Genomic DNA, 12,030 nt, shown 5'->3' with positions numbered 1-12,030 from the left:
TGGGGGTCAGGTAGGAGGCCGGCAGCAGCTCGCAGCCCAACCAACAGATTGCCTGCTGCTGTGCTGACTGAGGGCTGCTTCAACAAAGCATGAAGAGTGTGGATTCCCGGGGCCAAGGGTCCGTGGGCTCTGCACTCCCCGACCGGCCTTGGGAGAAAGGAATGGCTCAGTCAGCAGGCCAGGGCCACTGGAGCGATGAAAAGATAATTCTCCCCCCCACTGCTGCTGGACCTCATGCAGCGTCAAATCATTTGTGAGCAGTGACACGGCTAGATAGGACCAAAAGGATATGAGTGGGAAACTTCAAAACCTGCTCATGTTTCTGCGATCGTGAAAGGATTTGTATAACACATTCAGATTTGATGGACTTTCCCATGTTCACTCTGGACAGCCCTTTTTTGTTGACATGTTCAAATAATGAATCTCTTATGTGTAGGATCCCTTTTTCCCCCCCTGCTCCTGAGTCCTGTTTCTAGTTGTCAGGTAGTGATGCTGTGCAGACCATTCCATCGTCTGTCCCAAGCTTATGGAGAACCGCTGACTTGCTGGCTTCCAGGAACCAGGGTGAGTTGTTCTAGATCACGTAGAGCAATGCTCTGCCTTTTTAGATGCTAACTTCAGACTTTGTGCAATTACCCCTTTAATTTCGCTGTTTGGTCGGGACTAAGACTCTGTATCAGTGGCTGATGGTGGTGATAAGAGGTTTTCACAGGACAATGAAGTGTGCACACAGTGAAAAGTCACAGCACATGATCCAGCATTGTTTGTAGTTTGATGCCAAAGTTGAAGGTATCCAAACATAATTCAGTGTGACATTTGTCAGTTTTGATTCTGTTTGCAAGCATATGAAAGATATTCCTCTGAAATCAAAACTGTAACAAGATAGCTGAAATGTTCTGGGAAAATCCTCTTGTCACATTAGCATAGAATGTCTGTGATTTTTCTCAGCAAAGCTAATTTCATTTGTGATGAATCACACTTTCTGTATTCCGCAGTCTTAAAGATGATGTTTTGTGCATAAAATGGATTTCTTTAATTAAGTGCAAATTCTTGCTCTGTTTCAGGTGCTGAAATGGAACATATACTTTTGATTTTTTTACTGTTTAGTAAGATCTTATCAGTTGGAGCTCAATTCAATGGATACAACTGTGACGCCAATTTTCATAGCCGCTTCCCGGGTAAGGGACTCAAAGAAACTGACACACATTCACACTTTCTTTAAATGAATTACTGGATAGCATTTAAATGACATTATCTTTTTAACACAATCTGCATTTATCTACATATAATAATTACAATATTACATCACTGGAGATTTGGACTATCTTGTGCCTTGTTTTATGTCCATGTCCACCTTTCTGTGTTTGTGTGTGTATCTGTTGCAGCGGAGAGGGATATCAGCGTGTACTGCGGGGTGCAGACCATCACCCTCAAGATCAATTTCTGTCCTGTCCTATTTTCTGGCTACACCGACACTGACCTTGCCCTCAATGGTCGCCACGGAGATGCTCACTGCCGGGGATTCATCAATAACAACACCTTTCCCACTGTTGTAATCTTTAGTATCAGCCTGGCCACGCTAGAGTCTTGCGGCAATTCCCTCGTGGTAAGAAGAATGGTAATGGGTATCACTGATTGATTTAAAGATTTGTCAGCATTATTGTCAGCATCACTGACACTGCACACAGTTCATGATGGAGTTGGATTTGTTGCTTAAACAGGAAATGTTGTTAAGGTAATAAAATAACTGAGAAAATATCATGTAAACTGTAAGGTTTGCACTATGATTCAGAAATGAGGCATGCATCAAAGAAACTTCCTATTGAAAACTTTGTCATAGAATGACCCATAGTTTTCAATGACTCTGCAATTCTATTTTTATGCTAACTAATAAAAGGCCAAGCAAATACAAACAGAAGTAGAAAACTTGGCAGGATGATGAATAAAAAAACTCTTCTTAGAATGTTTTATAGGGACTTAAAAGGGAATCTTCGCTGAGTGAGCTATCGCTTGCCAATGTTTTTGCTGAGTCTTAAGCCAGATGGAACAGGACAGTTCCTGAAGGGGCCTGTTCTCAGTTATGGAGTGATTAAGCTATGGATTATTGAGGTATAGTTGTGTGCTATTTATGGCTGATGCTATCAACCCCTGTGTCTGTCATGGGTTGGTGAGGGAGCAGAAGTGTTACCTACACTGATGATGTTTGCTGCAGGTCTCCACAGCTCAAGGACCAAATGCTTACGGGAACCTGTCACTTGTTCAGATTGGAAACATATCAGGTTATATCGACACACCGGATCCCCCCACCATCATCAGCTACCTGCCAGGTCTGTTGTACAAGTTCAGCTGCAGTTACCCACTGGAATACCTTGTCAACAACACACAGCTGGCCTCGTAAGTGTCACTGACATTATCATTTCCACATGAAATGATTTAAATATGCTCTAATATGGTGTAAATGGTACTAATGGTAACACATTATAATAAGTTTAATTAATAAATAGCACATTTAGTTTTAATTAAATGTTATTAATTGTTATTTCACTGTTAAGAAACATTTACCATAAGAAAAATGTATTCAGCAGTTGTAAAGGTTTATAAATATCAGTTGAATCTTTATAATGACCATCCAGACAATGTTTATGGATAAACTACACAGTATTTGCTGTTGCAAGTTTAATCAATTGTTTTAATACATGGTTTATAAAGCATTTAATTGTTTGTTAATGCTGTAATAACTTGACTAAAGTTTGAATTAACTATAAATGTACAATTTATTAATGACAGTTATTATAAAGTGTTGCTTAACTAATTGTTGGTTGTTTTTGCTTTAAAAGTCTTACACTGAAAAAAGTCATGGAGCTACATCGTGAATACTGATATACAAGAGGATGTACAAAATGCCACCATTAATAAGTACAACATATGGACCAGCTGACAAAACACTGAAGTATAAAATCACTATTAGTATATTCAGATTGCATTCAGAGACAGCATCACCACAACAAATGGTAACAAATTTTAACCAGTATTAAAACGTTTACATTCTCAGCTTCACATTGATTTTCAGAGCTATTAATTCATACTATTCATCATATTTCATAAGTTATTTTGCCTCATGTATGTCAAACTTGAAATATAAAACTAGCAACAGATGATCTGATGGGAGAAAAAAAAGTTTTTCAAATGAGCAAATTTGGTTGTGAAAATAGAAATTTTTGATCATGAATTCAAAGTTTAAGATTATAAAAGCTCATCTAGACTGAAGAATGTAAATCAGATATTGAGTAATACACAATGTATACCAACCATATACAGTAGCTGAATTAACCAAAGTGAGAGATTGAATTTAGGTATGGTTTCAATATGTAGCAAGTTTGTTCTTATTTATTAATATTGTTAATATTAGTGAGAACGAAAACTGATTTGTCAGCATCAGGCAAATATCACTGTAATTGCCTTTCCAGGTTTGACCTATGCTTTATCTTTACTGAAGGTCAGCAGCTGCGATCTCAGTGAAGGACAGCAATGGTACTTTCATCAGCACATTGAATCTACTGCTTTACAATGTAAGTTCACGTCAGTCCTTTCGTTTTGCTGCATTTGGGAGCTGAGGCTGCTGTAGTGGACAAAGCAACATACCAGAGTTATATTTAGTCAGCATGCATCAAAAGTATTAGAAGCTCTGCAATTATGTGAAGTTAATCTGCACTTTTCATTCATTTAATTCTGCTGATTTCTGAGAATGGTTATATATGTCTGAGACAGGGAAGATACCATGATATTGGTGGATTCATGGACTTAAGTGAAACAGAAATACTGACTCATACTCATGTTTATGCGCAGGACTCATCATACATTCAGCAGCTGTCCATCCCCATGGCAGGACTGACCCTAAAGACACGGGTGTTTGCAGCTGTAAAAGCTTCTAACCTGGATAGGAGGTACTTAATCAACATCTTGACATTCAGTACAAGTGAACCACCAGCAGACTGTATTCACCTTATACCAAACTGCAGGTCTTAATACAGATCACTCAATAGAGTGAGCAACCACATAACTGTAACTTTCTTCTGCCAAATTGTTGGATGTACAGAATAAACACATATCTGTAAATGATGGATGGAGAAGGGAAAAATTCTGTGGTCAAAACTTCAAAAATGTAATGAAGAACCACTTTGAGCCACTATGTTAGACTTTAAGAATGACTTTTTAATTGAAAACAAAACTACAAAAAAAACTGGCTGCATATGAGTGTGAGCTTTGAAATCAGCATGATCTGTATGTTCTCATCAGAAGGCTTATGCTGTTGACAGTCATTTTGTTGATCTGAGGAGGATTGTTACGAGCCGATGATCCTATTGATGATATACAAAGGACAAAACTGCACCATGTAAATGCCTAGTCTTAAGTCTGAACTTGCTTTGATCTTTTGACATTTTTTTCTTATACCTTACCTCATGAGTTCTGACAAAGTTACCTAAATACTAACAAATAGTGAATATGCATGACGATCACATAGTACAATAAATGGCTGTTCTTTGCAATGTTTGAAAAAAACATTCATGACACATTACATGAAACTTGAAATTCCTGTTTCATAATATGGCTTGTGAATACTGTTTCTCTGGTTACCAAACTGATCAAATGTACTCTGTCTGTTACAAATGTCATTACATTCTGTGATTCTTCAGGGATTCCATGACCAGTGGCAACACTTTTCACATTTATGACTTGTCTGGGCAATTACACTTTGTTATTGCTTGAAAAAAAACAAAAACTTTTGACCTTCTTCAGTCAGATAGACAAATCTCCTTCTGTTTTGAACATGACTTTGGGAAGTCCTTTGTCTTGTGGTCATTGGATCTTCCCTGTGGGGTTCATGTTGGGTAGGAGAGGGCCTGAAGGGAGGGTGTTAACAAATACACTATACACATTTTGGGTGCCTTTTGGCTCATTGTTTATCTTACCACAATCTTACCTCCTTAGTCACCACAATAAATTAACACAGTTGATGCCAGCGACCAACCCTGTCTCCCAAAAATTAAGTTAGGGAACATAATGCTGGCAGCAATTACATTCCCCATCAAAACATAATCAGGAAAACAAATTAGCTGTAGACACATGTCATTTCTGGGAGACAGGGTTGTAATGTCACATTATAGTTCTGTCTGTTGAAAACACAAAAATAATTTTGGTGAAAAGGGTTGCTGAATTCTGGATTTACTAATCTTTAATGTTAAATAGATGGAACATTCTAATGGACTACTGCTATACCACGCCCTCTGGAAACCCTAATGATGACCTACGCTATGATCTTTTTTTTAGGTAACTTCAATATGAAAACAAATCTAAGATTTTGTTTAGTTCTAATATTTATCTTGCTCTCCTTTCTAATAGTACTTTCTAATTTTTCCTCTCTGAGCCAGCTGTGAAAAAGACCCACAGACCACCGTCTTTGAAAATGGGAAGAGCCAAATGGGCCGCTTTGCCTTTGAAGTATTTCGCTTTGTAAAGCACAAGAACCAGAAGATGTCCACCGTCTTCCTGCACTGTGTCACTAAGCTGTGTCGAGCAGATGACTGTCCAATGCTTATGCCAGTGAGACATACAAAGGGCACTTTCACACATATCACAAACAATTCAGATACAATATAACACACATAATTTGTCAGTATCTCTCTTAAACCCATCTAAAGGTTCATTAGATTTCAAGACTCATTTATTCAGACTTCACCTTGACCCTGAATAGCATGTCTCCCCCCCCCAAAAAAAAATGAAAATAAAAATGCATGCTCGTGTATGTTGGTATTATTAGCACTTCAACCATAGCACTTATGCACTTAAAGAATCTTTGACAAATAGCAGTTATGATCCTCAGATGAGGGCTCGACAGTTGTTTCTATATTTCCTTTTATTCTATCAACGGTGATATGTTGTGGTTTCTCTCTTGTGACAGATGTACTTATTGTGAGCTGCTTTGGACAAAAACATCTACTAAATGCCCTAAATGTAAATGTGAATGTAAATGCAAATGAGGAAAGCATTTGACACAAAGACTCGAAACTTCACTTGCATTAACCTGTTCATCGTTCAAACAGTCACCATAGACATCTTAATCTGTCATGCAACAATTTCATTTTTCTTATACTCTTTACACTATATTTCAGAGAAATTAGGGGAAATATGTTACTTTTTACTCATTTTGAATACTGTACATGACAGACAATTTATATTCCAGTAGACTATACAACTGTTTGATGTCAACATTTCCAAACAATGCTTTATCAGAGCCTAACTGACAGTATCTGATGGCTGCTTATAATCCATAAAAGAGGTGAGTCCAGCAGCTACATGATTTAAGAGGTAATCAAGCTTAACCTTCCCTCAGCCCAAATACTTTCTAAGAAAAGACTGGGATGTTTCCTCATTCCACCTTCATTTTCAAATTATAAATAACTAAATATTAGAGCAAATAGACAAAAAAAACATGTCTGTACTGCACATTAACATTTCAAATCACCATGACATACATCCACTGTTTATTCTAAAATAAAGTAATTAAAACATCCATTTTCAGATGACATGATAACTGAGAAAAGCAAAGAAATACAGTTTATAAAATGTATAAATGATACATTAATGTCTCTTGTGTGTTTCCTAAATACCTTATCATAAAAAAAGTGTTTATTTCTACCACTTTATCTCCATATATACTTTTTATAGATCTGTGGCAGCAGGAAAAAGAGAGATGTCTCAGAGGGAAAGGAATCAAGCAGCACGTCTGGGAACGCTGTCCTGACTGCCGGGCCAATCATCACTCGGAGTGGTACAGTTTCATAACACTCCTCCTGTTATACCGTTTCCACAGTATCTGTGTCCCACTAACCAAGCTTCTCTCTCTGAAATTACCCAAACAGCACATTTATTAAGCAGTCTGTTCCAAAACTTATATAATACTTGTGATTTTTAGTGGTTCCACAAGATGAGTAAATATGCAATAAATTCCAGATTAGGTACTTTGTGTCTATATGTATCTGGGTTACCTATAGTCAGTGAGCACCTGAAAACATCCTGTTGACTCCTGTTGTACTGTAGAAGCAAATGACAACAGACAAGTTACCTGTACTGTACTGAATACAGTAAGTTACTTACGTGTCCTTTCCTTTTTTTCACAGATGAAACACCAACCAACAACTCTCAGCTGGGTAGGCCTTTACATTCTGTCTGTCGTGTGGAACGACACTTTAAATGTGGTATTACATTTCAGTTATGTGAAAGGGAGCCATTTAAATATGTCAAACCCTTCAAATGAAAGTAAAATGCCTCATTTATTCTTCCTCTTTCTAGGATGTCCTGTTGATTGATTAATGTAAGGGTTTACATTAAGTGCCCTTTTCCCTGCTGTTTCCAATCGTATTTCAATGTATTTTTTGCTACATAAATCGTAGCTACCTTGATGCAACTACAATTCTGTGAGAATATGCATAGCCCTCTGACTGGCTATGCTATTGGTTTACCTTTACAAGGCACTGCCTCTGCACCTGAGAAAAGAAATGTTTTGCTCCTGCCAGCAACATTTGGAAGTCTGTAATCACCAATGCAAACACCTCCAAAATGGATGAAGCATGATTACTATTGAACAGGCCATGCAGGATATCCAGGACAATCTATTGTTAGCACAAACATGGATTGAGATCCCTGGCCTCACATCAGTCTCATTGAGGTAGGCTACATTGTGGCAACAGACAGGGGGAGACGTAACCATAAGACATAACTCTTCACCCAGTTGCAGGGCGAAGTGTTGCAGCACCTTCTGCACTTACATATGCTCCAGCAGGTACCTCACTGGTACCAACCTTAGCATACCTCAGCATACCTCACGTGCCGGATCAGCCATAATGGAAGGAGCATCCACTAGTGCAGTCATGGTGTGGGACAAGAGGATGTTGGCTTGGCTGCAGGGCACAGTTGTTGGGGTTGATGGCAAAGTGCAACTGTGTGATATACTGGATGCCTAGCACTATGTAGGCTTTCACCTCCTGCAGAGACATGGTGAGAATCAGATATCTGTCTATGTAGGTCAGGATACTCACGCATCTTTCCCAGAGCAGTGCCAGCACCATCTCCATCTCCACTTCAGAATATTTGGAGAATCCTTGTGGGGCCAGAGAGGTGAAAGGATTACTAGCTGTGTCCCCCAACCATAGTACATCCTGTGGCATGGGGAAGTTTTTTCTCTCAGGTCCAGGGATGTCATCCAGTTGTCTGACTGGGTGAACTCTAGAAGTTGTGACTGTTAGCATGTAAAAATATGCAGTTTGATTGGTCAGGACGTGCAGGTCCAGGTTGTGCCTGCATGAGAGAGGGCCTATCCAAGCTCTTCTCCATCTTTTCCATCCTGGGAGATGGGAGCATTGGCTGACATTGGCCATCCCACAGGGAGATGAAAGGGATGAGGCAGGCCTTGACCTTATTCCAAGATTGGGGGCCCCTCCTTGTCAAATTCCAAGCCCTCAAAAGTGGAATATTAGCTCTTGCAAAACTATCTTGCTCTGTGGAGAGGCCCACTCACACCACTTGTAGACTAATAGGGCTGCCATCTTGAAGGCAACATGATGATGGCTTGTAGGCAGGTTTAGATTGTAGCAGGGTCACCATAATGTCGTGAGCGGAGGAAAAAGGCTGGGAAGGTCGTCTCAGGGGTAGCTGTGGGGTGCTGACATGTCATCCTCCTCCTTGAAGGAGGAAGTGGGGTCCTCCTCTTCAAAGACATGATGGCAATCCTCTTCACTGTACTAAGCCCATGCCTTGGAAGTCAAAGAACCGGATGCAGTGAACCAAAGCCGCCACTCAGCTTTTGACTGTCTTTTAGGTTTAGAATGATTTAAAACACATAAAAGTGCAATTTTTAATGAATTTTGTTCTGAAGTGTCAATATTAATACCAGTATTGATGTGCTTTAACAGGGTACAGTCACACAATTTAGTTTTAAAGTTAAAATGTAAGATGTTAAACTGTGCGATATCTCTTAAAAAACCCTAGATGTTGCCTTCACACAGGTTTGAGATAGCAAAAGCAGTTGATTGCACTTACAGGGAGTGGTTTTCAGCTGAGAAAAACTGCAGGACTTGCAGGATCTGTGCTCCAAATATAGCATATCTTGTGGCTTTGTAATATTCTGTTATTTTTTACTCTAATGTCAGTGAATTGATATCTCTATATTCTCCTTCAAATAGTGATAGTTTGATAGCTGCTGGCTGAAATGTTTTCTGCTATAAAAGTAGTTGAGCTGGAAATGTCTTGGTTTAAATCTTAATGACATTCAAAGTTTTAAAGTTTTCTTAGGTACAAAAGTCAAACTGGACTGAGAAATGCTTAGTGCATTACCTTTACTTGTATCTGCATCGGGGATTTGTACTGAAAAGTTGGTAGAACTACGACCAGATTTGATTGTTTCTTTGTGTTTGTGCTGCTCCAGCCCATCTGAAAGTTCCAGTCTTCCAGATGAACACAGTGACAAGTGCACTCATCTCAGGCGTGATCATCCTGGGTGTCATGAGCATTTGCTTCTTCATCTTCTCCCTCACACTCCTCAAAGGCAAGAGCACTCCTGTCAGCAGTCTGTCTGGAGTCCGCAACCCATCCTTCAACTGAACCCAACTCACTGCAGACACTTCTCCGCAAGTGTCAGAGCTAAGCAGGGGACACAGCTGATGTGACATGATGTTTGTGCATGTAGTCATTTTACAAGAGAATGAAAGTTAATGCTGTTGTAGAAAGTTCTTGAAAGGTCTGTACACTGTGCATTAGTGTAGAAGTAAAGCAGAACTTTTTAAATATTGTTCTCTACTTTGTGTGTCAACCTTCTGGCAGGCTAGGTTTAATTTGCATGTGGTTATTTGTTATGCAGCTTTAATTCACACAGCGGGGACATTCGTAACTTATATCAATACCTCAGCTGTACAGCTTTCAGTTGCAGGGTATAGGATCAACTGGAAGGCTATCAGTATATTGTAGCATTACATGACCCGATAGTAAAACTCACACTTTATGCAAGAGGCCAAAATATAATAACACTTCATTAAAAATATAAATTGAAATATTGAGGGAAACTCCTTTGATTAAGTGATTATATGAGCTAACAGGAACCCTTGGGCTTGGATGTTTTCCAAGTGCTTTTCTGGACATGATACCTAACTTTTAAAAGTATATTGATATGATAGTTGGAATAAATGTTTAATTTATTAATTTTGCTCCATATTAGAGTGGTAGCCTTGTGATTAATCAACTCATAGGTCTGTTCTACCCAAATATGTAATTCACTCACTCACTTTAAATATTTTATGCATTGTAGTAGCAATAAACTTGTTTGTTAAGTGTGTACCCAATTTAATTGCGTATAACTTTCCCAGAATGTGTTCTTTAAAGGTAAAGTGTGTAATATGTAGTGGCATCCAGCTGAACAGAATTGGCAGAAGTACAAAATAATATTTATTAGCATGTTTTAATTAGTGTACAATCCCCTTAGAATAAGAGTCATTGTGTTTTCATTACCTTCGAAAGAGCTTTTTATATCTACGTAGGGAGCTGGTCCCCCTCCATGGAGGTCGCTCTGTTGAACCACCATGTTTCAACAGTAGCAGAGAACAGACAAACCTGGCTCTAGTGAGGGCCTTTGTGTTTTTCAATGTAGTTGGTGGCTGCCCAAAATGTACCAGTTTGGAAAATAAAGAAGAAGAAGAGTGAGTGACTACTGTTTCCTGCCAGACAATTTGTATTGTGAGAAGTTTTAAACCATTTTTGAAACCACAATCTGACAAATAATGGGTGATCATATTTATTTTGTTGGCATCATCGCTTCAGCAAAGCGGAACAACTCTGCATGCACAACTTGTTACATTATAGGACATGTAACGAGCTGGACACAGTGACAATATCATCCTGTCATTCACTCTGTGTGCAAGAGCTGAGCTGCATTTCACTGACCTACACATCCAAAACAAATAGCTGTCACAGCACAAGAACAGAAGTAGCAGCTTTGTTGAGGACCTGAGACAGCAATGAATTAGCATACATTAATTCAAAACATGACATGTCCTAGAGTCAATTGTGAGTTTCAGCTTGGACATTTTCAGTGGCAAAAATACTCATATACTCATAGTGGGATAATAATTATCCCAAAAGTTACAGTGCATAACAGCAGCTCTGAATAAACAATCAGCCTATCTTGCAGTCAGGCTGTCTGTCTACCCCAAAATTGTCCCTACAAGGATTTATGCAAGTTTTACAGTGACAGACATGGAATGACCCATTACCACAAGTTAAAGAAAAGGATAAGATGACAAAAGGATAAGATGACAACCAAGCTTGATGGTGAAATATTCCCATGGTTAGTCATGCACATGTCCGCATTCATGAGTGAATCTTATGTGCGCTCCTGTACTGAAACAAATAGCACTACACCCCTAATTACAACTGACTATAATATATACTTCCCCGCTGCCAGTGGTGCACAACCTAGATAATGTAACATATACATTATCTCACAAAAGTGAGTACACCCCTTGCATTTTTGTAAATATTTTATTATATCTTTTCATGGGACAACACTGTTGAAGAAATGACACTTTGCTACAATGTAAAGTAGTCAGTGTAAAGCTTGTGTAACTTTTAAAATATAAAATGTACTGTTGAGCTGAAAAGGGACACACTTTGTCCGGTATTTCTGTGAGAATAAAAATGGTCTTTGAAATGTCAATAAAATCAATAAATGACAGGGCGTTTTATATGAAAATTTACAGTAATCCTATTACTATTGCTATTCCTATCTTCTGCTCTGTGACCAATGAGCTGACAGCATTCTCACACATGAGAATAACAATGCAGAATCCGGCTCTTCTCATGGATTCACAGGACACTGCAGATGGTACGCCTTCCACCAAGACCAGTAACGTTATTCCTCCGAGAAAAAAAAAAAAAAGAAAAGGCTGCAAAAATACAGACTCGAATGGGAAAAAGAAAATGTGG

The 12,030-nt window shown here is 38.8% G+C and overlaps 1 protein-coding gene across 1 annotated transcript; it reads left to right on the top strand.

Moving 5' to 3' along the window:
• The first annotated feature begins 314 nt into the window (after window positions 1-314).
• zpld1a (zona pellucida-like domain containing 1a) lies at window positions 315-10,722 on the top strand. Its single transcript, XM_037119819.1, has 11 exons — window positions 315-564; window positions 1,065-1,178; window positions 1,386-1,606; window positions 2,213-2,394; window positions 3,497-3,569; window positions 3,847-3,944; window positions 5,248-5,328; window positions 5,430-5,601; window positions 6,727-6,829; window positions 7,179-7,208; window positions 9,482-10,722. Exons 2-11 carry the CDS (start codon window positions 1,073-1,075, stop codon window positions 9,655-9,657), a joined length of 1,242 nt encoding a protein of 413 aa, XP_036975714.1. The 5' UTR covers window positions 315-564; window positions 1,065-1,072; the 3' UTR covers window positions 9,658-10,722.
• Window positions 10,723-12,030: the final 1,308 nt, after the last annotated feature.

Source organism: Acanthopagrus latus, chromosome 13 (assembly GCF_904848185.1).
Source record: "Acanthopagrus latus isolate v.2019 chromosome 13, fAcaLat1.1, whole genome shotgun sequence".
NCBI classification, from domain to species: domain Eukaryota; kingdom Metazoa; phylum Chordata; class Actinopteri; order Spariformes; family Sparidae; genus Acanthopagrus; species Acanthopagrus latus.
Note: the sequence above shows the minus strand (reverse complement) of the source record. Positions and strands in the feature narration are given on the sequence as shown.